The sequence below is a fragment of the Tenebrio molitor genome, chromosome 3 (assembly GCF_963966145.1).
Source record: "Tenebrio molitor chromosome 3, icTenMoli1.1, whole genome shotgun sequence".
Taxonomy (NCBI): Eukaryota; Metazoa; Arthropoda; class Insecta; order Coleoptera; family Tenebrionidae; genus Tenebrio; species Tenebrio molitor.
The window spans coordinates 3,799,063-3,826,384 of NC_091048.1; the positions used below are offsets into that span (position 1 = coordinate 3,799,063).

Consider the following 27,322-nt stretch of genomic DNA (forward strand, 5'->3'; position numbering starts at 1 on the left):
CACTTCTATATTAACTGACTGCTGAAGTCCTGAATGCTAACATACTCGTACTTTTAAAAACATATTTATTCGTACTTGTAATTTGTATTCTATTATTTTTATAGAAAAGTTTTTTCTCCAAACATCTAAAGTCGGCAAAATTTAAAAAAATTGTACAAGAACTTGATTTAGTACATTTTAAAAATCATTATTCATTAAGTACAGATGTTTAGAAAATGATTAATGTATTTTTTTAATACGTTTTTGTCTTTGCATTAAATTCCACGATTTGTAGCTATCTCGTCATCGATTTTAACTTTTAATAAGTTATTCATAAAATAAATATCTGATGACCTAAAACGATTCCTTGACGAATTCCGTGTTTAATTTTCGTTGACATATTTATTACACTGTTAACTGCTTCCTCTGTAATAAAAATAAAATAAGAAAGAGGCAGTATCGGTAATCTTTATTACACCTACGTATCAGTAGGTAGATTATTTATTTCCTCATCGCCGTCAAGGAATCAAACTTTCTGTCCTTCATATTCATAAACTCACGAGTCATCTGCAACAAACTAAAACACATTCGTAGATTGATTCCCGTCACTAACTCTCAAATTAAATGCAACTGACACCTGTCAAACAGACAATTTCACGAAATCTCTCCTTTCTCTACCTTTAAATTTATGTTATTTCTGCAAACTGGTTATTTTAGGTGTCCGCTTCTCATCAAATATTTCAATAGAAAATTACACACAAAATAACAACAAATAAAAACCAATAAGTAACAACCGTAAAAATTAAAATTTATTCAAGTATTAGATAAATTCCAAATCAACTAAATTTAAAACTATATAATAATATAATAAATAAATATGCACAGTTTAATGATATACATTGGTTTCGAATTACATCCTGGAAATATTTTTGACACATCATGATATTCTTCTAATCTACGCTACCTAGCTACTCGTTAATTTTGGTTCATTTTGAATGCTGATCCCTGAAACACAAAACTCTAATTACTGAAACACATCAAACCGACCTACTCGTAATAACGAACGGCTTTCATCTTGAATGCGGTCGAATTTTCTTTGCACTTGTAGGCCAACACTTGTTTAATTCTGCTAATTTCGACCATGGGAAACCTAGTGGCAACGTATGCTAAAACACACCACAGTATGCCCATTATAACACACCCGAAACACACATTTTATTCCAAAACTTACATATTATAGCCTGAACTTTGGACCTATCTAAAGCCGGTTTCACAGGTCTTTCGCCGCTTCCTGCGCGACTCCATCTTTGTCCGGTGACGGAACATGTGGCCAATTCCGCCGGACTAAATAAAATCGTAGCTAGGCCACGTGTCAGCTTTCTGTAGTCGCTCCACTTGACGCTTCTTAATTGATCCTCGTATATTTCGATACCTTCGCCTAATTTTATCTGGAATCAGAGGGGTTGCTTGCACAGACGTGGAGAGTTAAGTTGGAAGTTGTGGTACCAGTCTGTTTCTCCTTTCTCCTTTTTCTCTGACTCTCATCGAAATGTCGGAAGTTTCGCCGGGTGAGTCGTCCTGTCGGTGCAACTCGAACGGAAGCCAATGGTCTGAAGAACGTCTTCTGCGAAGTCTTAAGGGACCTACGATTTTGGGTTAGTTTGGTTTCAAAGTGGAAACAAAACAGAGTGTAACATGCTATTTTTTCTATTTCGGCTTCATTAATTTAATTTTTAAAATATAAAATTATTATCTAGTGACTTTTATTTTAATGGAATTGGGTTGGTATTGATGAAGCAATGTCATTTCATATTTCAAATTTTCTCCCCTTAATATAGTCAAGGCGATCTCTATTTTAAAATAGAGACCGCCTTGATATAGTCCAATTTTTTTTAAAATCAATTGTCAATGTCAAAAATCCCTCAAAGACCAGGCTGTACCACCCTAAAACCTTTCGTTTCGGGACACCTCTATCGTAAAATCTCCCTAGATCGGGTTTGAGGTTATATCAGTAATTTTCAAATGTCAGAAAAGTTTCAGATGTAACCAAATTTTATACCAAAAGACAAGAAATAAAGACGATAATCACACTAAAAAGTGCAACTTAACATATACAGGAAAATGGAAATTTATTTAATGGGTTATATAAGCAGTTTACCTATTCATTTTCAGAATCTAACCCCCAATCGTCTTCCGGAATATGATTCTGCGGAAGAGGAATGTCCTCAATTGGTAGATTTCCCATCAATTTTTTCCAGTTCCTCGCAGTGACGAACTCACATATTAAAAAAGAAAATACCTCGAATATGATGTGTGCATCTTTATTGCAATTTAGCATGGTCGGTTTTTCTGTCTGCATTTCTTCACGTAATCTAATCATAGCCAATTTTTCTCGTTGTGTTAGATCCTTATTTTCGGAAACTCATTTCACTTTGTATTTTTATTTAAATGTAATTGCGCCTTCAATAGCGCAAGCGCCTTTTCATCAAAATGACTGACATACAGTTGACATTTTACGATGCCAATCTAATAACTATCAAATATCCAGTGGCTTATACCAACATGACAACACTTTGACAATTGATTTAAAAAAAAATTGGAGTATAGTTTATTTTGATCGATCCAAAACATGGATTCAGATCCAAATTAAACCATATTTAACACTGATACCAACCCCATATTCAATAATCACTAGAAACGTTACTATAATTATAATATTGAACTTTGTGCAACTGTTTTCAGTGTCACAAAATGCTCGTGACACTGAAATAGAAAAAATAAATTGTTGGTTTTAGGTGATTTTACGGTTTTTGTGATGGCTTTTTAAGGTTACACAAAATTTTAGCTTATTTAGAAACAACAGTAGAAAGTAGATGTGTTGTGGAAGGTGAAGAAGTGTTGTGTGTTGTGTGCAAAGTTGTTAATTTTATATGGTGTTACTAAACTAGTGAAAACAAGGTATTGATCCCGGTTGTATAAATGTTTTAGGTATTATCAGTGGCAAATCATCATGGCCCAGCAATTTTTTATAAATCAATAAATAATTTCAAAATATAACCTTAAAATACTACAAGGTGATCAAGAATGAGTGAAAGTGAATCTGTTGGTGACAATGAAAATTTGATTGATTTTAGTACCACTGTAATCTAAACGGATTTCCGGTTGTCAGCTTTGACAGTGTTGACAGGCAAATTTGAAATTTATCACGGGCCAATGTTTGTAATTTTTGTAATATTTAGCGTAAACGCCGTAAACATAACCGACATAACCTAAAAATGTTTAATGTCGTGTCAAGTTAAAACATCCGGTCAGTGCTAATTACGAGACAAAAAAAACAATATTTTTCAATTGTTTCATTGCCAACAGACTCAGTCATTGTTGATCACGTTGTATTTAACTTACAAAATATAGTCTCTTTTAAAGTGTTTTCCCCAGACCGTCATTTCATTATACTTGGGCCAACCAACAGATATAGTAATAAAAAAAGGGGGATGTGGCCTAGTTGCGTAGAACGATATACGCCGAAGCCTGTTTCACAATGAAGCCGGTTCTTTGCCATTTGTCATTCTTATAAGTCTTGAAAAAAAACTTTTGTAATACAAATCGAAAAATGCCAAGGAAAACAAACAAACATAAACACGTGGTCAAACTCCCGAAGCGAGGTTAAAACGAATGAGATGCCGGATGCCGTTAAGTAATTTTTGTGGATGTACATCAGACTTTCGAAAATCTGCGCACGTTTTGAATAAGCCAATTGGAAGCTGCTATTTAAAATACGCGGGCACTAGGAGGCGGTTTTATTACTACAGGGTTATTTTAAATGATTGTAGTCGAAGTAGGCCATGCCCATGTTATTACGTTTTTGCCGCTTTCATGTGAACTGTCAGTTGTGTAGCTGTCGCTGTCATTTTTTAGGTGAAAGTGCGGTGATGAGGATTTTATTTATTTTTGTTAAATTAACGATTGAATCCAGAAATATTGAGTTGTTCTACAAACAATTTTAAAAATATTGAGTTGTTTTGCACCCAATTTAACACATCATTTTGATGATTTTTTTATGTGGAGCGGCAACCATAAATTTTACATTCAGTTTTCACGCCTACTTCGACTACAATCATTTAGAATAACCCTGTATATCTGTTGGTTGGCCCAAGTATAGATGCAAATTTTCCGAATAATAAAGCACTTTCCCATGCATTCCTCTCTCTACCCGGTCTTTAAAACCAAAAACATTGTCGATGAAAACATATTTTGGTTTTACCCCGCAACGTGGAAACAAATAGAAACATGCCTCTGGTTCATTTTTTCTTCACGTGTTATAGCTAAAAACACAACAATTTGTTTTGTCGATCTTACTTTTAGTCATTTTCAAATAAGAAATTTCAATTAAGCCGTCGTTTTGTTTTAAAAACACAAACCACAATAGTCACCGGCCTGAGTATGCTTTATCCTAATTAGTTCATACAATTCACACCAGATGTCTCACTGTTAACTGGAATCGCCAATAGTCTTTGCCTCTTCTACAAGGCATGATTTTTTGTTGTTCTGGTACTTTTTATTTGAAATTGTTGCATAATTATCCATAGTTGTAAATAAAATGAAGACAAATCATTTATTGTAATAACGCAATTTATTTATAGTCAAAATATTAAATAGCATAGAATGTATAGAATCAAAAATGTGATTAATTAGCGAAAAACAGACATTTAAAAAAATAAAGAAAAAATATTTCGCACAGTTTTTACGATAGGTATAGCAAGTCGTTAGGTGATTAAGATATACCGAACGAGCGAAAAAGATAAAGTGGGCGTAGCACAACACTTGAGCTTGTTTTTGACGGCAAATTGACATTTTAAAAGTGAGGTTAAGAATGTATTTATTCAATTTTGAAACATTCGTAGAAAAATACATTCGATATTAGCTACAAAAACTTCTATTACAGGCATTCCGTACATATTCGAAAGAAAGAAAAGAAACTGAGCGCCAAAAAATTTCAAGGGTCATCAAAATGTACAACATACGTACAATTTATTTTTTGTAATAATAATATTAATAAAAAATGTATCTGTTACATACTACAGATGATTAACACACGTGAAATATTTAAAAAAACTCTTCTAACTTATTCTTAGTCCAAACGTCATTACGAAGCGCCAACGATAAAACCACGAGCTACCTACTCTACTTGACAAGCTTCAGTGCGATATTTTTCGAATCTATTTTAGTAGTTTAGTCAGCCCCAGACACCCCTAACCTCTGTTAATTTTCGACAGCCGTTTCGCCGCAGCCCTGGCAACCCTATCTTCCCAGCCCAATTGATCTTTTCTCTTTCGCTCGCTCGCAACAGCGTCTGACAGAACGTCTACGAAGCACTTCTCAGTTCGTATTTGATATCGACACCGGCAGCGTTCAAGCTCGCGTTTTTCATGTTAACGTTTAAAAAGTTCTTATTTTCGGATGTCCCGTTAGGCTTCGGATGGCCTCTGTTCAAGCCCTCGTGCGAGCTCATAATGTGGCGTCGAAGGTAGAGGTCCGTTTTGAAGGGTTTTTTGCATACGGGACATTGCACGTACGTCGGGTAATGAATGAGTTTCATGTGTTGGCGCAAATTTGACAAGTTGCTGTACACTCGTCCACATTCTTCACATGGCCTGGGGTCCAGCGAGTGCAGCTTTCGAGTGTCGCCGCCTGCAACAAACCAAGTTCATCAATCAAAGATCGTTGCAAGCACGACAAGAAGCTGGACCCCAGTCAAGATACGTCGTTACAGCAAAGACATGCAGCAAGTGGAAAGAAGGGGGCTCACCTTGCGACGACGCGTCTTGGTTGCCATCCTTGACGTTGAAGTTTGACACCTGAGGAATTATCTCCATCCCTCCTGGAACCCCAACGGAATCAGTGCAAAGTGAAGATAGACGAGAAAAAGGAGTTGTTTGTTACCTGGAAGTTCTGTCACGTCGCCTGCCGAGTAAAAATTAGAGATGTTGTCATCCCGTCCGTCATCGTCGCTCAAGTAGTCCGGAAGTTCTACTTTCGGCTGCACCAAGCTCTTGTTCAGTTCTTGAGTCCTGTTGTCGTTCTGAAGAGCAAACGGGTTGACGGTCATCGCCTCCTCTTTAATCTGTCGTATTCTAGACACTTCCGATTCTGATTTGCATTGTCTTTTCGGAGGTGGACTGGAAATACTCGTGGAATTATTGGTAATATCTTGACTAGAGGTTACGGTACTTGACGACGATATTTGTTGTTTTATCGTTTTGTGTTTGCTACTGATGGATGCGTGTTTTGAAGGTTGGGGATTTAAATAAAGCGTGTCTTCTTCTTTTTGATTTTCAGTCTCGGTCGAAGTATCTGTTAATCCTCTTATTTTGAGAGATTCGGCCGTTTTTAAGAAAGCTGATAGGTGGGCTTGAGCGACGTTTACTTCACCGGCGTACATGAATTCCATTAAGGCTATTATGTGTCTTGCTTCAACGTCTCTCATGAAGATGATCGGGTGTGAGCAGGGATTTGTCTGCAAAAAAGGTCAGATTTTATCGCGGATTAGTAAATACAAGCACGATTCGATTTTGGCAACTTGAGTGTTCCCTCTCACGTTTAATTAAATACTTAATACCGTGCGATCAAAAAAAAAATATACATATATACCGGCTGATCAAGAAGGACTGTTTAAGTTGGCAATACAATTAAGAACATTTTTTTATTCGGCTATTTACAACACTGCAACCGGATATGGTTTGTGGGTTTATTTGACATATCTGACGTAGCATTAATAACGACAAAATGGTAGGTTATGAGAGTAAAAATTAACGGCAAAAAAAAAACAAAGGTGGAATTCGGAATAATAATCTAAAAATTAACTAAAGGAAATTATCGAAGTGCTCCCCATTTTGCTTTAAACATAAATTAACTCTTCTCTCGAACGATTCACCAGCACGTTTAATTTAATTTGAAACGTCAAATTTGACTTGTCAGTTGTCACTGATGCAGCTGTCAGTGTGACGCCGTCAACAACCGGAAGTTGATCACCCCGTATAAACCGAGTGAGCCAAGACTGTGATGGTTCAGTTGGCAGCGCTGGTTTAAATAAAATATTGCTGTATTTGACAACTATTCTCCGTAGGTACACTGATAAATTGCACATTTTTGCCAGACACAGAGGCAAGTGTCTACGCGGTAAAAAGTAGAATAGGGCGCAAAAATTTGTTACTCTCGTGTCAAAAATGGATTACTCCCTAGAATTCGAACTTTTAGGGAAATAACGTTTTTCATGTTGTGTGTAACTAGAATTTTCAAAATTTTGAATGCCTAAGGTTGGTTACTTTGAATTGAGAGATTAAATCCAAACCAGTAACCAAAATTGATTGTGAAACGAAAAATCTTCTATCACTTAGCGAGAAATTAGTCATTTGCAACTGTTACAATTAATTTGCTGTCTTACATTTTTGGGATATCTTTTGTTTGTCACCAGAAACCACATAGCCTCCAACCTAACCAAATTTATGGCAACCTAGTAACGAATATCCCTAAATCCTAGGGAGTAATCCATTTTTGACATGAGAGTATATCATTCATACTCGAAGAATCAATAATTTCAACAACAGTTTATAACAATTGAAAACACTTGTACTGAAACTTCATTCGGATTGACAGCTGTAATTCTGTAAACATCATAGGTGTAGGATTAGCATTATTACTGGCGGGAATTAATCTGCAGGGCTACAACGGTTTCCTAAATAACGTGAAACAATTGAAATGGAGAATTTAGTATTTTTCGCTGCGTTATGTTTTGGAACTGGAATTTAAAAACGTGCAATACGCGATGCGATCTATCAGTGTACGGAGTATATCAAGTCTCTTTATTAGACGTTAGAGGTAGGGTGTTTTTTTAAATGTCACCTTAAAGTTGGCGTTGAAGTGTCGATTGTGAACACACTGCGGATTATGGATGACGGATCCGCTGTTTAAATCTTACGTTTTTAGACGAATGGTGCGTTCACAACCGCCTCTTCAAAGCCAACTTTGAGGTGAAATTTAAAAAAACACCCGATATGTCTCTTTAACAAGATCAATATTATTTAAATCAGCGCTGCCAACTGAACCATGATAGTCATAATAGCTGGACGGACTGTCTAAGTTGGCAATAAAATTAAGAATTCTTTACACTTTAAACTTCCGTAGAAGCCTTTCGATTACTTTTTTCGATTCTAGATATCTGTGTTGGGTAGAATACATTTTTCAACCCAACGTATACAGCTTTCGAAGAAGCAGATGTGAAACTTGAAGAGGAGAGTTATCGTCCCTAGGATCGCTTCACATTCAAAGAGGCAAAATATTTTACAGAGATTTCTGGAACTATTGTCAGTTCAAATTATTTATTATTAGTCTCATATTTTGTAATAAAATAACTTAAAGAATTGTTATGAACAACTTTTTATTTAAAATAAATTACAATTGTATAACTAATTAACTAAGCGCTCCAATGACTAAAAATAAATGACCACACAACTCGATCAGTCTGCCAAAATATGCACTTCAATAAATCAAAGAATTTAATAAAATTCATAAAACAAGTAACTACAGTCACGAGCAATAAATTTTAGTCGTCAAGGTCATTCTTTGACGCAATCGAAAATGCTCCATTGTAAAACAGTCGTAAATATCATAACCTATGATCATATTGTATGACAATGTAATTTTTTTGACACTTTGTTGACATGGTCATAATCAGGCAGGGACATTTTTTAAATCTGTGACAATCTAGCCAAATTTTGAAATGACATTAACAACCAAAATTTATTGCTCGCGACAGTACAATTCCGGACACAGAATCTTAGCCAACATTTTTAAGACATTTCAAAAAAAAATTATGTAAACCAATCATTAGTGTCATTAATAAATGACAATTATTAAAAATCACTTTGAAGAGTCTTTCTTGCGACATCAAAAAAGCAGGAAAATGGCATTATCGAGTCAAAAGTTGGGTTATATTCAATAAAGGCCAGTTCACACAAATTTGTCAGTTAAATGTCAGTTGTGGCCAAGATTCCGTGTCCGGAATAGTACTATTGGGGACACGGAAAACTCGGCAGATGTATCATTCAGTTGTCAAAATTTCTAAACCATACCTTAGCTTCTCATGACCAAGCTTAAGTTAATTTGACAGTTTTTTTGAAAATATCAATCATAATGACCGTAAAGGTGCATTTACATTGACACTTTTTGAAATGACAATAACAGACTGCGCAGGATTCCATGTCCCTCATTGGACATATTTTTTTAGGTTCGATAAATATGAAAACCAATACATACAGGACGAAATTTGCACTAAATTATTGTATTATTTAGTCGTAGTTTCCCTTAGATCAAATAAATAAACTATTTGAGATACACATCGTAAAATTCACATATTTGCTGATGATACCACGATTTATAAAACTCTATCAACACACTACCAATAACCATAAATTTCATAAATTTGTTGCTTTCCAACGTATTAGAGATGTTTATGTTAACATTAATGTGAAAAAGTCCTGACCATAGAATTTCTTTTGTATTTCGTGTTTCTGACTGCAATCATATTATCTTGGACGAACTGTATCAGTAGGTGTAGTTGGGGAGTGCACGAGCCTCCCCCCCACCATTTGACCTTGACTTCGAAGCCCCTCCCACCTATCTTTGACCTTGAATTTAGGGTCAAGGGGGTTTCTAGGTAAAGGTAAAAACAGCGGTGGGGGGGTTCGTGCACTCCCCGACTACATCTACTTGAATCTACTCGTGCGCAAATAATAATGTAAATAATAACAATGTTGGTGTAGAATTTGCCTTTGTTATTCGAGACACAGTTATGTCGAAAATCGCACGACACTTAAAAATAGCCAATAGAAAAACAGAATTCGGTGTCGTTTCTATAACAATATAGAGATTTCCTGGAAATTTTTTGCACCTAGCTAACCCAACATGAAATTAATAAGTGGAAATTTTTTCAGCCAATCAAAATCATTTATTTATTAAAAATCTCAAATTTTTTCCGTTGTCAAGGATACTTCTGTTATACAACTTGAATTTTTTTTGTCAGAAATTTATAATTTAAGAAGCATAATGTCCGTGTCGTTGCGATTTTCTTACCGAATATGCCCTCGTGCATTGATTAATATCCGGAAATTTTATTCTCATGCATTTCCAAAACGTAATTAGCCCTCGTGTTCCATATAAATAAATATTTTATGTGCACCAAACTGTCATGAGCTTTAAATATCTACCTTGCTTAATTAAATCTAAATATGTATACTCAGCGGCAAAATTAACCGTCCACTAAAATTTTATTAACTACATATTTTCAAATAAATCAAAGTCTAGTTGAGTTTTTATTTGATTTAGCCGCCTTTGATGCTTTTTCCTTGTCCATAAAATTTGATTCATAAATAAAGCACACATATTTGACAAAGCTAAGTAATTTAAAGCCGGTGGACGGTTAATTGTCCCGCTGAGTATTGTATAATGTGAAAATTATAAATTTGGACAAGCTTCGCCTTTGGGTCTGTTCGGACCCTTATGGAAACTGGCATAAATCTCTACCCGAAATGTTTATTTTTCACCTGTTTACATAAAATCATGAGTGCATTAGTCTCGAAAAAAATTATTTTCATAATAAAGAGTTACTTCAGAACGGCGTTTTTCATATCGTACATAATATTATTTACAATTTCAATTTTCTTCTTCATTACGTGCATACTAGTTCTAATTTTTGCGTCCGAGAGAAAAGAAAAACAATCATCGGCCAAGAGTGATAGTTTGACATAACGATAAAGGTTTATCTTATGGACTAGTTACATAATAAAACTTACGAGTTTCACGTTGTAACTACAGGGTTATTCTAAATGAATTGTAGTCGAAGTAGGCGTGAAAACTGAATGTAAAATTTATGGTTGCCGCTCCACATAAAAAAATCATCAAAATGATGTGTTAAATTGGGTGCAAAACAACTCAATATTTTTAAAATTGATTGTAGAACAACTCAAAATTTCTGGATTCAATCGTTAATTTAACAAAAATAAATAAAATCCTCATCACCGCACCTTTCACCTAAAAAATGACAGTGACAGCAACACAACTGACAGTTCACATGAAAGCGGCAAAAAGGCAATAACATGGGCATGGCCTGCTTCGACTACAATCATTTAGAATAACCCTGTACAATGCAATAACAATGTAAGTGTATTAATGTACCTGATCGCAGTAGCTTATGAACTTTTTTCCGCATGTCTTTGATTGAAAAATACGTGACCGGTTGTCAGTTCGATGAAATTTTTCAAATCAATCTTGCTCCATCATCTCTTCTCCGCAAAAATATGATTTCAAAAGGAAAGATTTGTGTTCATCGTCGGTTTAGTAAATGAAAACGTCGAAATGACATCTTGACAAATATGTATCAATTAAATACTTTGTGAAAATGTTCGTAAGCTGCTGCGGTAGGTTTTTTATTGATGTCTCTGTGGCACCGAGTGCAAACTGACCCAGACAGCACACTCTGTGCTGTTGTTGGTACCCTCGTAAGTTCAAGAAGCCGTTTTGACTCATCAAAATTACTGAAATGCCAAACCACTCTAATAAGCGTTAGCATGGCTTTTCATCTCGAAATCATGGCGCTACAACATACACAGCATAATAGTACAGAGTGTTTGGGGTAGGTATAAGGTAACAAACTTCTCCTCCGTAAAGAACTCGACAAAATAAAACTTTTATTCTAGTAACATTTTTTTGTATGTTTAATACTTTGCTAGTAATCATTTTTTCAATTTGAAGAACCACTGTTTGAGATCCATCAGATTTCTAAATTATAAAGGCGGCAGCTAAGGCATTTTCCTGTAAAAATCTTTATTAGCTTGGTATTAATAATTATGTGTTTACAGCTATGAACAGTAATAGCGTAATAAAAAAATCAAATTGAAAAAAATTTCACTAAGAAAAGTTGTTCATTTAACCTAGCTGTGCACCGCAGAAAAGTTTGTTACCTTAAACACCAAACACCCTGTATATTATTTAACTCATGTTAGTAAATTGAGTGCTTTATGACATGACTGGGCCAGTTTAAAACGTGAGTGAAACGAGCGTTTTAACGGCCCATGAGTGCCACAAAAAGCCCAATTTACACACGAACGAGTTGAATACGACGTTTTTTTGTTCGACGAGGCTCCAAATCGATTAAAATCTTTAAAATTAGCTGGACGATTCGTTTTAACAAGTTATGACATTTATCAAAATCCGTTCACACAGGAGAAAATTCTTAAATTCTGACAGTTTCGAACAAAAAAATAATTTACTTTCCGTGAATTAAAATTAAAAAAAAAAAGATTCATGGAAATTTTGTTTAAATAACTGAACACCGTTCACGTCGTTTTGGCGTAATAGGCCATTTTTTTAACGTTGGACATTATGATTTCCGTCAATAAAGTGCCTGACATGCGGACCTATCATGCCTAATTCAACAGACAGCTTTACTACCAAATTAAATGCAAAATTTTCCATGGCCTCCATTACGCCAAAACAACGTGAATGCATTTTACCAACTGACTTTTAAGACTTTTTTTTCATATGTTGGCAACGCAAATGTTGGTCATTCTGTTGACAATTTCATATTTGACAATAGACATAGGCGTACGCGTTTATTTTAGAAAATTTGTTAACAAAAAATGACTTGAGCACGCTTGTTGATTTAAACGTCAACTTTGCCATAGCAATAATTCGAAAGTATTACCAACCCATCAAAAAAAAAAAATCACAACCTTTTAGTTACCCGTTGGAAGTTTAAATTGTTCGTTTAAAAATTACACTCGATCGACTTTATTTACAGGTCGACATTTAAGTTTTATTCATTATTTATTTATTTTATTCATTTGGCTTGTCCTGTTTAAAGGCTGTATGACACGGAGCTAAATTTTGTAGAAAACTTGTTAGAAAATGAGAGGACCAATGAACGATCAGGATCTGATAACGACAGACTATGATCCTGATTGTTCATTGGTCCTGATCGAGGGTCTCTCTCATTTTCTAACAAATTTTCTACAAAATTTAGCATCATGTCAAACAAGCTTTAGACAGTAAGTATTCTAGTTTTGTAAAAGCACTGTTCATATTAAAACTACGACTCTTCATTTGATATTAAAACTACGACTCTTCATTTGTTTACTGTACGTTGCAGAAATTCGTGTTATTTTATTCTGAATTTTCGCCTTGTTCTAAAGTTGCATTTTTCACACTTGTCTTATTTGCATATATTTTTACATGATCAAATTAGATTTGGCTTTATATACAGTCGCGAGCATTAATCTTGGTCGTCAAAATCATTTTGGAATTTCCCCGCTACTATTACAAATTAAAAATTTTGCCTGCTTAATTACGGCCAATGTCAATAAAATATCAATAAAAAAAATTGCCGAAGTTTTACTCCAAACATTCAAAATTATGGCCCCAATATCCTATTTTAACAGAGTAAAAATTATTTCGCTGATAGAAACGGATGTGTCAGAAGCTAGGGTGACCATATATCTATTAACTACTAAGTAGTTAATAGACATATGAGGGTGACAACCCAGTTGGGATTTCCAAAAAGTTGACAAGATCTTGACAAGACAAGACAAGTAGAATTTATTAGAGGTTATGCCCGTTTCACATTAGAGCACTTTCCATTGTGTCAAAAAATGACCTTGACGACCAAAATTTATTGCTCGCGACTGTACCTATGTAATAACATTTATCTCAAGTAAACTACTACACAGTTTCAGACGTGGTGTGTTTAGATGAGATGTGTCGTTTTAAGTCTCCTTTTCTCTTGGTCTTGTACTCACAATTGAAGCAGTAAAACCACTCTGCTTCTTCATCAGATTTATGTCGAATTATGTGACGTTTTAAACAGTATTCAAGTTTTGTCTTGTAAGAGCAATGTTCACAGTGAAACAACAACGCCTCTTCGACTGACGTATGTTTGAGCAATTCGTGTTGCTTTATGTTGAATCTTTGCTTTGTCTTAAAGTTGCATTTGTCGCACCTGAACCATTGGATGTCTTTTTTGGAAAGATGGAGTTTTGTGTGTCTGCTCAAAGCAGATTTACATTTAAATTTGTGATGACATTGGTCACAAGTAAACCACTGCATAGCTTCAGAGCCTGTATGCTTAAGTGACGTGTGTTCCTTTAAATGTATTTTCCTCCTCGTCTTGTACTCACAATAGAAGCAATAAAACCAGTTTGCTCCTTCATCATGTCCGCTATCCAGGTGTACTTTTTTCTTGTGACATTTAAAAGTTTTTCGATAATTTGTTTTGAAATCACAGATGTCACATTGGAAACAACCAATACAAGCATGTATACTTTGGGTATGTCTTTCCAAGCATTCTAGAACTTTACTTTCAAACGAACAATAATTACATTTAAAGTAAATTACGTCGCCAATAAGCTTTGTTTTGTATGAACAACTCTCATTTAACTCGTTGTTACTCGAATGTTTAGAAATTTTATGCTGGTTTAGGTTGTAGTTTTGTTTCGTCTTATATTCGCATTTGTCACAGCTGTACCACTGGACAGCTTCTGCTGAGAGATGAGTTATCTTATGTCTTTGCAGATGAAAATAACTTTTAGATTTAAATTGACATTCTTTGCAATAAAACCAGTGCGCAACTTCGAGAGCGGCATGTTCATAGTTAACGTGGTGCTTCAGATGATTTTCGGTTTTTGCTTTGTACTTGCAATGAGAACAACAAAATCGTTTCCTTTTATGCGTTGTTGGCTTCTTTGTCTTAAATGAACGCTGCTGATCATTGCAAGATACTAAACGTATTTTCTTAAAATCTTGTGTATTAAAACATGAGGTACTCAAGTGTTTAACCCAGAATAACTTCGAATACGTTTCAAATGAGCACTCTTGACAAATGTAACTTTTAACTGCGATGTCATTTTTCGGTTGATCTTGAACGCAATTGATGTTCCCTTCGTGATGTTCTCTGATATGCTGTTTGATAATTATCATTAAATCAACTTCGAAATCGCAGTCTTTGCAGCCGTACTTTTCTAGATCGTTTGTTTTGCAACTGAATGATTCAACTGGCAAACGGTGGCGTTTCGTGTGATTCATCGCGGGAAAAAGAGCTTTGGTCAGGTGAGGACGTCTGTCACACTTGTGGCTCTTTCCGTTGACACATTTTGGATACTCTCGGTATATTCCAAACTTGGCACTTTCATTTTATTACCTGAAAATTCGATTTTATGTCAATGCCAATAACTAATCACGATTACTGCAAATTTAACAAATCTTAGGTTATCTACTTGTTTTCTTGAATTTAGCAGACACAACTTTCAGGAGTTACAACATGCTTCATTTATATTTTATTTTTGACAGGTAATCACTTCAAATTTTATACCTACATAAAACGAGTACTTACTATATTACATTTAACAGAAAACCAGAAAACGAAAAGAAAGTTGAAAGACTATATTTGACTTTCTTCCATGTGGACATAACCTCAAACCATATGATTTAAGTGGTCATATGTAAAATATTGTGGGTACGTTCAGAATTTTCAGTGACCGCAAAACAAGCGATTAATGAATTTTACTCTTCTGTTCTTCAGTTTTTGTAACACAGGCATTGCATCTGATCGTTTTATTTGTTACGCAATTGATTTTGCGAGTTTTTACTCTAAATTTTTCTCTCTTGTTATTCCACTCAAGTTTTTGTGAACATACCCTCACGTTTAGGTTAAATTGATTAATTTTAAATTTTCTGTAATTGATTATTATTGTTATTTATTATTATTACGCTTTATTAATGTCATCAAGTTAATATTTTTTAGTGATTATTTGACTTTCGTTTTAATATCTGCAACATTTTTTGAATTATTGCTCAATATGCAATTTGTTAGAGGAACATCACCAATGACTTTCGACACAGTACCTACATAATAATAATTATTTAACTTATCTATTTATTATGTATTTGCAAAAGATTGTAACATTTAATTGCTATAACTTGCGAAACCTTTCGTAAGTATCTTATTGCGAACTATAATTTTAAAAAACTTTCAAATGTCAAATGTAACTGCTCATATCTTAAGATCAGTGATTTTAAACAAAGTGAATTTTCGGGTATAAAATACAAATAAATGTGTGGAGATTTCTGTTCCAACTTTATATCACTACCTATACTTTTTTGTGTGAAGTTCTTGTTTTGATGGTGATCGCGGTGTGTCCTTAAATTTCATATAATCAATTCACTTTTGTAATGACGAACTAGAGTTACTAAATTTAGTAACTTTTGTCTTGTGAACACATCTTTTACCGCGAATTTGGGCTTTTAAAAAGTTAGGTTATGGGTCACGTCATTTGTTCTGTCAAAACTGGTCCCAATCAAGTGAAATTAAATTTGTTTAATTATTTTGAAAAAAAAAGCAAAGTTACACTAAACAAATACGAAAAGGCAGTTGAACGTTACAATGAAATAATTTTGCATTTTGCTACTCATCCTCGTCATCGTCGATGTTTTCTAAGTCCAAATCGGAATCTTCAACCAAATTAAATTGGGAATATGTCATGGATGATTTTGTACATACTTCTGGGACTGAAGCCTGTACAGCACTTGGGGAGAGTTTTATTTTATATTAGGATTAACCGAAAAAACATCCGGCACTGCTTCTACAATTTTGCACTTTACGTATTTACGTTTCTCCATGAGGAATTTCTTTTATTTTGTTGAAAGCCTTTAAAATGTGCTGCTTCGTCTGCTTGCTTATTGATGCTTTACTCCGTTTTGGAAATTAATTCATTTTGGCAGTGACAATAATATGACAATTTAAATCATTGCCAACTGTCGAATTTTCATTTATTTTGTAAAAAAATCCAACAAAAAAAAAGTTCCAGTTAGTTCGTCATTACAAAAATGAATGCATTATACGTTATATCTGTATGTAATCTGTTAGAAAAGATCCATTTCATCATTTCTTATTGAAAGCAGAGAAAAGACAATTACAAATTTCTTGCTAAAGATTTGCTTCTGTTAATTTATGAACAATGCACAGACAATATAAAATATTTCCAGTTTTTTTTTTTAAGATATAGATATGTCTCGCATCAAGTTTCCAAGTGGTTTTAATAGAATTTTGGTCCATTGTGACTTTTCTTAGTAATTTTGTCACTTTCATTCACTGGTTCTGTATCTACAATACGTTAGCATCCAAATATTCAAAATGTACAGGTTAAATCTCATTCTCCAAGCTGTAATATCCAGACCGAAAAGGTCTTTCACTTGGGGTTTTATAATGCACAGCTATAATCACGTTCAGCACCTTAACTTTAACGGTAGTATCTATCTATTGGGAAAACTAAAGAAAGCAAAATATTCTAAATTAGTAAATGTCACTGAAAGTGCATACTAGGTATATTTTTTTTTGTTCGACACTAAATTTCTAGGATGATTAGAAATATGGTTTTTTGTTCGACACTGTCAGAATTTGACCTTTTCTCCTGTGTGAACGGATTTTGATAAATACCACAACTTGTCAAAACGAAACGTCAAGCTAATTTTAAAGACTTTAAGCGATTTGGAGGCTCGTCGAACAAAAAAACGTTGTATTCAGCTCGTTCGTGTGTAAATTGGGCTTTTTTTGGCATTAAAACTCTCGCTCGTTTTACTCGCGTTTTAAACTGGCCCACTCATGCCAAAAAGGCCCAATTTACACACGAACTTGTTAAATAAAGTACTATTGTATATATTCGTCTTTTTGTCGTTCTTATCTCGTAACGATTACATTGACTTGTACTTTTTGTGAAAACCATATTATATGCATTGTGACGCAATATTGCTCATGTCTCGCAGTAGATTCATAAATCATAAGTAACAAGTGTTTGTCTCAAAAAACATCATTTCAGTTAAAAGTAAAACAATTATCACAATATCAAACACCATTTATGTTCGTGCAGCTTCTACATTTTTTTACACTTGCATTGTTTCTTTATCAATAAACTTTCATATTTTCGCTATATTAATTAACAGCAGTTCTGAAAATAGTTTAAAAATGTGGAACTTGTTCCTTGGTTCAAATTCTTAAGTTACCGTCTATAACCTAAAGTAAGCTTTTCAAAATACAAAGCTGTCTTAGTATTACTAAGAATGTTCTATTGTCTAGGCTTCAGTGCACATTTTTCGAATGCACTTGTTTTGGTAATTATAGTAGAATTACAATGCAACATGAAGTAATAAAATGCGGTAAGGAACCCTAAATATATACTTGTACCCTTTTAATTATGTAAATTAAACTATAAATGCATCAAATTAAAACTTGAATGTAGTATTTTGTTATATAAAATGACACAATAGGCAACCAACTTTACGCGCCAGTATAATAGGTAAATTTACTAAATCCAGATGTCCATAACCTTCAAACATGTTCGCGTTCCGAGAAATGAACAGTTTCTCAAATTGTTAACCTCTTTTTTATTAGCTATTTTCCATAAACCGCAAAATTAATTTTCGAAATGCCATAGAATTTATCGTAAAACAGCGGGAAATTTAAAATATTCTAATCAATGTGGCCACACTTGCCAATCACAACGCCCTGGAATCAATGAAGAGAACAGTAATGACCGGAATAACAACGAAACTCACTTTAAATAATTCTTTGAAGAATGGACTGCATGCCGACAACACCACCTTGTGTGCTTGCATCCTCTGTCCTTCGCAGGCGATCGTAACGTCGGTGAAATCTTCATCGTCGCGGAGAGCTTCGAACTGTGATGTAATATTGGCTTGGAAATTATTCCATCTAAGACAAAATTGTTGATCATCAGCTAATGCCATTTCTCGAACACCTCAAACACTGTTTTTTTACAAGATTTTATCGAATAATGCTGACAGAATTGCTAGGTAGGAAGACCATCTCAGACATAAAAATAAACTACCTTTTAATTTTAATCAATATATGTCTACTTCTTTTGGCCAACCAAGAAAAAGAAGTTTCCCTGTTTTGTCTAGCAGAAACTAAGATTTCTCGTGATCGCTTTCAATAAAATTTTTGAAGTGCTCGATTTATCACACTTAATTACTTGATAATATTTCGCAAATTATGTTGCAATCCTTATTATGCAAAGTGAAATGAATAAAATCGCAAATTCGTGTTTACAGCTGGGTCTCAATTTATCGCAAACTGAAACATTTCCTTTTGTGTCATCATGTTATTTTAATAAAATTCGAACAATCAATAAGGAAATATGTACCCAAATTTTAAAAAATATCTTAAAAATTCTAAGGTTGGCAACACTGAATCTTACCAAACTTCCAATTATCGGTTTCTGTATAAATATTAACGTTCCTAGCGTGGTAATTTACGCAATTGTCTCCATTTCAAATCAAATCAATTATATTACTGTTTTTGGGAAAATAAAACAGTTAGAAAATTTGTATTTTTTTAAATAACTTTTTTGTAACAAGCTTAGAAACACGCGCGCAGTTAAAGAGAGATAGAAAATGGAAAGTACGCGGATTGCGTCCCCACTGCGCATTTTGACGGATGACAGACGTCAAAGTTGGATGGCCAGACGGTGATAATGTCGAAAAACGGTTGTGTCTCCTGAAAGGATAATGTAAATAAAACACAAGTGACATTTACACAATTAAAAATTAGTGAACTAGTGGTGAAACTTTGAAACTGTCGGTATTGATTTTTTGTTAGCGAGTTGATTTTGATTACTCTGGCCTTCGAAATGTGAAATGTCAAAACGTAAGTTCAATTCGATATTTAGGCAAAAATTCATTTTCTCATGTGGAGAAGCTAAATTACTGATGATTAGGCGTCATCAAGGGTGTAATTTGGTCTGGTTAATTTCTGCCACATGAGTCATCGTTGCCAAATTAAATTCGCCGCAGACTCAACTTTCCTGTCACACGTTGAATGGAACAGCTGAAATAGTTCTTTACACATTAATATTCATTTATTATTCAAGATCTTATAAATAAAATAAGCATCATCGATATTTTTTTGGGAGTCAATACCCCGAGCACCACCCCACTGATGAAGCAAAATCCTCCTGTTCCTGTTGTGGTCGTAGGGAAGTGCTTAATTTAATTCTAATTTTGCAATATTTACATTGCATAATTTCTTAGTATGAATTGAGCACAAGCTTTATTTATATAAAGAGATAAATTTTAGAATGTTAGGTTATGTGCAGCCGGCAGGGCAGGGTCTGCGACTCTGTCTCCATTCTATTGATATAATGATAACACAGTTTATTTAAACATTGATAACGAACTTTTGCAAAATAATGCATTTTTGTCGGATACTCTTTCACTTTTTACGCTTTTCGATAAAACTTTTTATAGAAAAACTTTTCATTATCAGCACTGTCACTGGAAACTAGTGGTGCTTGTACATTTCCAATAATTCAAGTGTTTTTTAAAACGAAACCGTTGTTACAACACCTCCAGAAATAATTTTAAGAGATAATAGAAATATAATGAGTGTGTAAATGTCTACGTAGTTTTATTTAAAAAGTGAACTATGTTCGAAGAGTCAAGTAATTTCCAGGGATCAGGGTCGACCTGTTATTTTGTAGTCTGTGATGGTCACGATTTGTTAATCTCGATCAAATAAATTGATGCAGCTCGTTGATAATGAATGTTATGATTAGAAAAGTTGGTCAGTGACTTCCTTTCGCGAAATCTTTCAAGTACAGTTTACTATTTTCTTTCATAATGTCGGTGATACGATCTTTGTAAGTTCAATAGGTTATTCTGCTCTTAATAAATTAAAATATGCACATTGACCAAAGGCACAATCACGAAAGGATGTCGACGAAATGTTTCGCTAATTTAATCGCACATTTTTAGATGATGTTTGAGATAAAATAAATTCGTAATAAACATTTGCTGATCAATGGAGTGGTTACAAAAAAACTTGCCCGTAATATGTTGTCACTAAAACTATCGATATTTGGTTATTCTTTGTACTAAAATAAGCAACACAAAGTGATCTACAATACAAGCTCAATTTTTAAAGTGGGAAAGTATAGTTTTCGTGTTTGTTATATTGATAAGCGATAAGATAATACTTGAAACTTAATCTGCAATTCTAGGGTCATAAAATCAACTGTTTCTTCCGTAAATAATTTTTGTGGAGCAAATTTAAGCTTGTTTTTCTTATTTGTTGATAGGTTTTTGCCCATTTGATCTCATGGAGTTAAATCTTTACATGGCGGTCCTGAAATTCTATGACCGGAACTTTGACGAGGCGGGTTTTGCTTTAGTTCTGGAAAAATCAGAGCTCACGTTATCGTGTGTGGTTCAGTTGAATAGAGATTCACAATAAAATCATCTAGACTAGGAAAGCCTAACCATAGCACCAACTTCTGTCTCGTCATCAGAAGAATCAGCATGATATACCTTTGGTGATTAAGTCATTGACAAGACTTCTCGATGTAACAGTGGCATAATAACATACAACAGATTTACATAAGCCTTTCTCCACATCTTTTTTTAAATTCCACGCTTTAGTAGAAGCAACGTGCGGAGCTAAAAGTCTTCTACGTGACTTGTTGACTCTTCCATACCATTGAACTAAAAGGCGTAATCATATTTGTGTTATTTAACTTGTTTTCATCCCTCCGATCTGTCGAAATCATTTCACGATAGCCCGCGGAAGTTGTTTAGACTATCTACACTTATAGTGAATTTTTTTTAATAAACAATTGTCAGTGTCAAAATGAAGTAAAAAACCATACTGTACCACCCTAAAATTTGGACATATGGACCAGCTGTATAACAATTTGACACCAAATCATGGTTAAGGTTATGTTCACTTCACTTTCCGTACCTTTCTTCCGTGAATTCATTTTCAAAACAAATTTAATGAGAAATCAGGAGAAACCTTTTCGAATTTGAAATAAACTCTCGCTCGTTAGGGCGCAGGCTCAGTTAGATTAAAAAAATGTTGACACTCAATGTGACCAATCGTATTATCATGAAAATCACAGTTTGGCTCATACCAACAAGACAACGTTTTGACAATTGTTTATTAAAAAAATTCAACTATATATGGTGTTTTCCAAAATATGAATTTGTAAGAAAATGCACTTAGAAGAACTTAATAACACATAATACATTGAAGAGTGAGAGTAATCGTGTTGTTTTTGTATCTGACCTGTAAGAATATCGTAGGTTTGGGTTTTTTTTTTGTTATTTAAATTTCATTTTATCCTCTGAAGTAAATCCGTCCTAAGCAGGTTGATGTTATCGGACTGATAACAATGTTTACGTCACAAGCATTATTACTTCTTTCGATTATAATTTATTAATGCCATAAAGAATACATAAATATATTATTACAAAAATACAAAAACTGATACGCAATGCAAAAACAAAAAAACGGTATTGCCTACATAATGCGGAAATTGTTTATGTAATAAATACCTTAGAGAGGTTCATCTTTAATTTTTGTTAAAAACTTGGATCGAGACAGTGCAATTATTTCTTGTGAGATATTATTGACAAAATGAATAGGGTGATAATTAATACATTTCCTTTTATCTCAGGAAACCGTTGTGTATATTAATAATAGTTACAAATATATCACGAAGGGACTTTATTAAATATCGTTCCCACATTTAAGATCAAACACGATCCTAAGGGCTCGATTCTGAAGCGCGAAATTTCGCTTTGGGTGACTACAGGAGGTATTGACAAGTTTCTAGCCTAGTGTAAATGGAAACTACATAGTTATTTGTGAATATTACTTTATCCAACACAATCATCCATCAACTCTATGCATTTAACACAACATACATTTGATAGCTCTAACCCTTTGAAAAAAAATCGATTTCTTGGTCTGCAAACTAGGTGTTTAGAGCATCAATCAGCACTCGTTTGACGTAAATCTTCGTCCTTTTAAGACTCTTTTGAGTTGAGGAAATCGAAAGAGTGTGCTGGATGGTCGGCGCTTTTATAATAGATTTCATTGATTTTTGCAAGGCAACAGGTGACTTGGGAGCAGGTGCATTGTCTTGTATAAGTTTAAAACGTTTTCCAAGACATGTTTCCACAATTTTGGCTTGAAGTTTTGTTAACAAAGAATAATAATGTCCTGTGATCGAAAACGGAGACAGTGACTTTTCAAGCAGACCTTCTGCACGTGAAATTTTTAGGGTCAAGAACCAGGATGTTACCTCACTTTTGACATTTCTTTGGTCTTTGGGTCATAATAATAATGAACCCAAGATTCATCCGTTGTAATTATACGGTCCAACTGAAGTCCATTCAAAAATCAAAAAATCACCACCGGTTGCTTTAGGTTGGTAAAATTTAAAAAACCCTAGGTAGATATTTTTCATACTATGTTGGTAACTATAAATTATGACATTTATTTGATTCAAAATAAAATTCAATTGCTTTGAATTTCGTTCATATTGTTTTATTAGCAGCACGTTTCATTTATTTATTGATTCTTATTATTTTTACTTTAAATCACCAAATTTTACACTAGACAGCGTTGCCGATAGTAATTGATTTTTGAATGGACTTTAGCTTCAAATTGGCTGGAAATCGATATGAATGTTGTCACCTTCATTCGGTGCTAATCATTATGCTATTTCATTAATATTTTTTTTTATTCTATTGGATAATACTGTAATTATTAAAGTGTTTTTCATTTGATAACAGGATTCATTGCCCACAGCCCGGTGAATAATAATTTCAAAACTCACTGCAAATATCACAGTAACTAGTTTATGAAGTCCAATCGCAAATTTTAATGCAATGGTATCAAGTATACAAAGTAATACATACATAATTTTAAAATGTTAGTTTCAGTTTGTCTAATAATGAAACTTACTTATGAATTTCTCTTCCTAGTCGTAAAAAAAGTATAGTATTCCATTCGCGGATAATGGCTATTACTCGCTCGGATGAATTACGCCACTCGCTTGCGGCTCGTGACACATAATCAACCGTACGAGTAATAGCCATCATTGAATAATATACTATTTCATACCTAATTCGTTGTTAATGTTGTTTTCTGTTGACACAGATATCAGTTTTCCAGCTGTCTGTTTTTGTTTAATTTTTTTTATCCCGCTTTCCTTGCCAGATAACCCTTTTAAAGACACATTTGATCACTGAACGATACTCCATTTCGTGATACAGTTGCGGACAATAAAAAATAGTACAACTCTTGCTCAAAATTCGCCAAATATTAAGCTGCTTAAATGAGGCTCTAATTTGTCAACTAATGTTACCATTAATCATTAGTGTCATTCGTCTATCAACTAACATTTACCACCTAACCTATTTCTAGACGTTTGGCATAAATCACAATGTCAAAAAAGCCCAAATTATGCGATGTAAAAAAAGTGTACGTTTTTTTATTGTCCGCAACTGTAGTTCAAATTTCCACCCGACATGACTTCTTCAAAAATCAATTCGAAAACGGCCCCAGATCTTTTAATGTCAAACTTTGCACATGCAGTTATCAATGCTTATATTAATTTCCATGGTTATGTCATTTACTTTCGTTTATTAGAAATTACCGAGGCTAACGACTTATTAATATCTCGTACTGTGACTACCGTAAGAACCAGAAGAAACTTCGGTACACGGTCTTAAATTACTTTGATTAATTTGATCGATAGATCATCTACATGAGTCTCCCAAAAGATTTTAGGATCCGAGACATCGTAGTATTTAATTTTCGAAACGCCATTAGTAGCGTCCGTAACCATATTTCCGATAGAAGGCAGATTTAGTTGTGTTCAACGTCAGCATAAAGGATTGTAAAATAGACATAGTGAGAACAATATAGGACCTAGAACTGATCCCTGGGGTACTCCAAATTTTTTGGAAGCTTTCAAAGATATCACACCTTTGTAATACATTTTCTGTTGTTCTGTAAAGTAAGATGTTAATGTTCGAGGGGTTCATTTGTTGTTTCAAAGAATTTTAAACTAACACTAATAAGATATAATTAAATAAAAGAAAATTAAATCCTTAAATTAAATGCAAAAAATGAAAAATCATAGTTGGTTGATGATTTTGAAATTTTGTCTAGAGGTCTAGATGTTGATTCAAAACATCTTTTCTTAATAACTTTTTGTCGTATTTACCACATAAAAGGCACTTTACTCTACACTTCTAATCTACAGAAATAGTATATTATGTTATGAGGAGCAAAAATGAAGTTTTATTTGCTGCGGCTGGTAGATTGGCTGCCGAACGCAGTGAGGCAGACAAACCAGCCAAAGCACATAAAACCATTTTTGCTCCGAATAACATATACAATTTTTCTTCAAACCTTCATAACAAATTATTTAAGACATGTTAAGAAACCAGGTAGGAATTTCAAATGATTTAGCTAATTTACTTTACAGCCGCTCATCAGCGGAGATAATAACTTCACGGACGCTGGTCAGCTCGTTAGATGCCATGACAATGAAGTGACACTTTAGCATTATCAATGCAGCAGTGCAATGTCATATTTTACGGACGTTTGAAGAAACAATTGGTTTTTTGAAAATTTCCAAGGCATGCTTGATTTTTCAAAACTAAAATTATGTTAAAAATTAGTCTAACCAAACAAGGCTTAACCCCAAAAAATGAAAATTTAAATCAAAAATTTTTTATCTTTTACAAGAGTCGTTTCACTTATCCGGGGACACACTGTATGACTGGACTGGAAAAACTCAAATCTAAACAGTATGAACATATCTGACTGACAGGTGGTTTATGAAACAAACAAAATTAATCAGGACATTTTCGTTTCTAAGAATAACAATATTTTTTATATTTTTAAAATGTTTCCTTATAAAAGGTTTTTCCAGCGTCTCATCGTTTCTCCTCGCTTATTTATTTATTTATTACAATTGCCATTTTCACAGCGGACGTCTCGCCCATTTCGTTTTCGCTCTATTATTGCGAGTTTCACAACATTTCGCAATATTTTCGTCTAATGATTAACTTGTTCTGATTCTTTCTTTAATCTTCCTCATGATGATAACATTCTTCCCTAATTGTTTCATAACACATTACCGATTATTTAAAAAAGGGGTCGAAGAAAAATCATCAATATTATTGGCCATCGATATCACAAATATGTATCTAGATTTCCGTATTCAATTGAAACTACTCGAAAATATCACTCCACACGTTAAAAATACACCATTACCTACACAATGCAGATAACAAAATATGTCGTCACAAAAGCTCGTACAAAAAACATTCTACACCGTTTTAGTGCGCCATGCGATCTTCCACAGTATCTTTTATTGCGGAACGAGTTGTTTGTGCCTTTTGTTTTTTTGTTTACAAATCTGTAAACCAAAATTGGGACATATGTATTTAAAAGGCAATGATTATGGATTATGGATGCAGATAAATTTTTATCGGATGAAGATATAGAGTAGACAATGAATTACAGTTCATCAGATAAAAGCAATAACGAAAATTGTTAAGTTCATTTTGTGCTTTCTTTAGAATGTGACTAAAATACGGTTCCGGTGACATAAATAAACAATGTTGTGTTTTCCATGTTAATGTGGGAAATTATTTTCTCAGTAAGTTGACCTACCGAATTAATTATCTGCTCATTATTTCTGTTTACCATGTGAATTTATAAATCGGACACCGTTTTGCATATTGTTTATTATAATTATCTTTCGTTCTGGATATTGTCCAAGTTGTACGCTTGTTCTTCATTTCACTTCATTATTCTTGCGTGTAAAATGCAACATACAAAGATTTACCTATATAATTTTTAAATAGGAAATGCATAAAAAACTGTTATTACCGCTTTTAATTGAAGATTTTTACTACTAAACATGTAAAACTGCCAACAAGCGGAAGGTTCAAGCATTATGACAGTAAAGGACATCCTTACCAGTACTTGTCATTAGTATTAATGAGTTTATATAAAAACTAAATTCTTGGTTGGAAATGGAAAGAGCGTCGAATCCAATTTCTCTTTCATTGGAAAGCTGTCGATACAGTTTTTTTTCCATCACTCCATAAACTACTGACGACCATTTTCTCGAAATAATGGTAGCGAAAAGACTCAAAATGTGTATTACCCAATACTGTAAAATGGAAACGCACGTGACATTACACCTCACCTTGTTAACAGTAATTTAATTACCACAGAGCTTGCAGCAAACAGTTATTTGATAAAATTATTAGAGACGTTCGATTGCGTTGTTGACAAAATAAAATTTAAATGCAAATTCTACTATCACTCCGTCACCTACATTGCACCTAAGAGACTGCAAGATTAGAACTGAAAGTTGTTACTTGAAGAAATGCGACTGGGTAAAAAAATACGTGA

At 33.8% G+C, this 27,322-nt stretch overlaps 2 protein-coding genes and 1 long non-coding RNA gene across 8 annotated transcripts in view; 1 reads left to right on the plus strand and 2 right to left on the minus strand.

Moving 5' to 3' along the window:
• The window catches only part of LOC138127051 (zinc finger protein 787-like), a 185,496-nt gene extending 160,347 nt beyond the window's left edge, over positions 1–25,149 (plus strand). The window contains exon 8 of the transcript XR_011158076.1: positions 23,306–25,149. The gene's annotated coding sequence lies outside the window, so the exon portion shown is untranslated. The remainder of the gene's footprint in view (positions 1–23,305) is intronic.
• On the minus strand, positions 767–27,283 carry LOC138127049 (broad-complex core protein isoforms 1/2/3/4/5-like). Of its 6 annotated transcripts, XM_069042912.1 has the most exons (9): positions 27,137–27,283; positions 26,882–27,077; positions 18,634–18,790; positions 5,920–6,493; positions 5,786–5,857; positions 1,486–1,622; positions 1,211–1,427; positions 1,031–1,145; positions 767–984 (listed from the first exon to the last, which is right to left on the minus strand). In XM_069042912.1, the coding sequence occupies exons 3-9, from the start codon at positions 18,691–18,693 to the stop codon at positions 966–968; spliced, it is 1,194 nt and encodes a 397-aa protein (XP_068899013.1). In that variant the 5' UTR covers positions 18,694–18,790; positions 26,882–27,077; positions 27,137–27,283; the 3' UTR covers positions 767–965. The 6 variants fall into 6 exon arrangements, with proteins under 6 accessions (XP_068899013.1, XP_068899012.1, XP_068899014.1 ...); XM_069042911.1 differs by lacking the exon at positions 26,882–27,077 and having other exon boundaries at positions 27,114–27,271; XM_069042913.1 differs by lacking the exons at positions 26,882–27,077; positions 27,137–27,283 and adding an exon at positions 18,927–22,066.
• Positions 8,397–15,891, minus strand: LOC138127052 (uncharacterized). The gene is made up of 2 exons (XR_011158077.1): positions 15,416–15,891; positions 8,397–15,223 (listed from the first exon to the last, which is right to left on the minus strand). It is a non-coding gene; the product is annotated as an uncharacterized lncRNA (long non-coding RNA).
• Positions 27,284–27,322: the final 39 nt, after the last annotated feature.

Bases quoted from the DNA above. Each gene is read 5' to 3' on its own strand.
- LOC138127049 (XM_069042909.1), bottom strand. From the start codon at position 18,825: ATGGCATTAGCTGATGATCAACAATTTTGTCTTAGATGGAATAATTTC. The intron at 1,623-5,785 runs GTGAGCCCCCTT...CCAAAATCGTAG, and splicing joins CCAAGACGCGTCGTCGCAAG to GTCCCTTAAGACTTCGCAGA. The intron at 1,146-1,210 runs GTAAGTTTTGGA...GGTGTGTTTTAG, and splicing joins CAAAGTTCAGGCTATAATAT to CATACGTTGCCACTAGGTTT.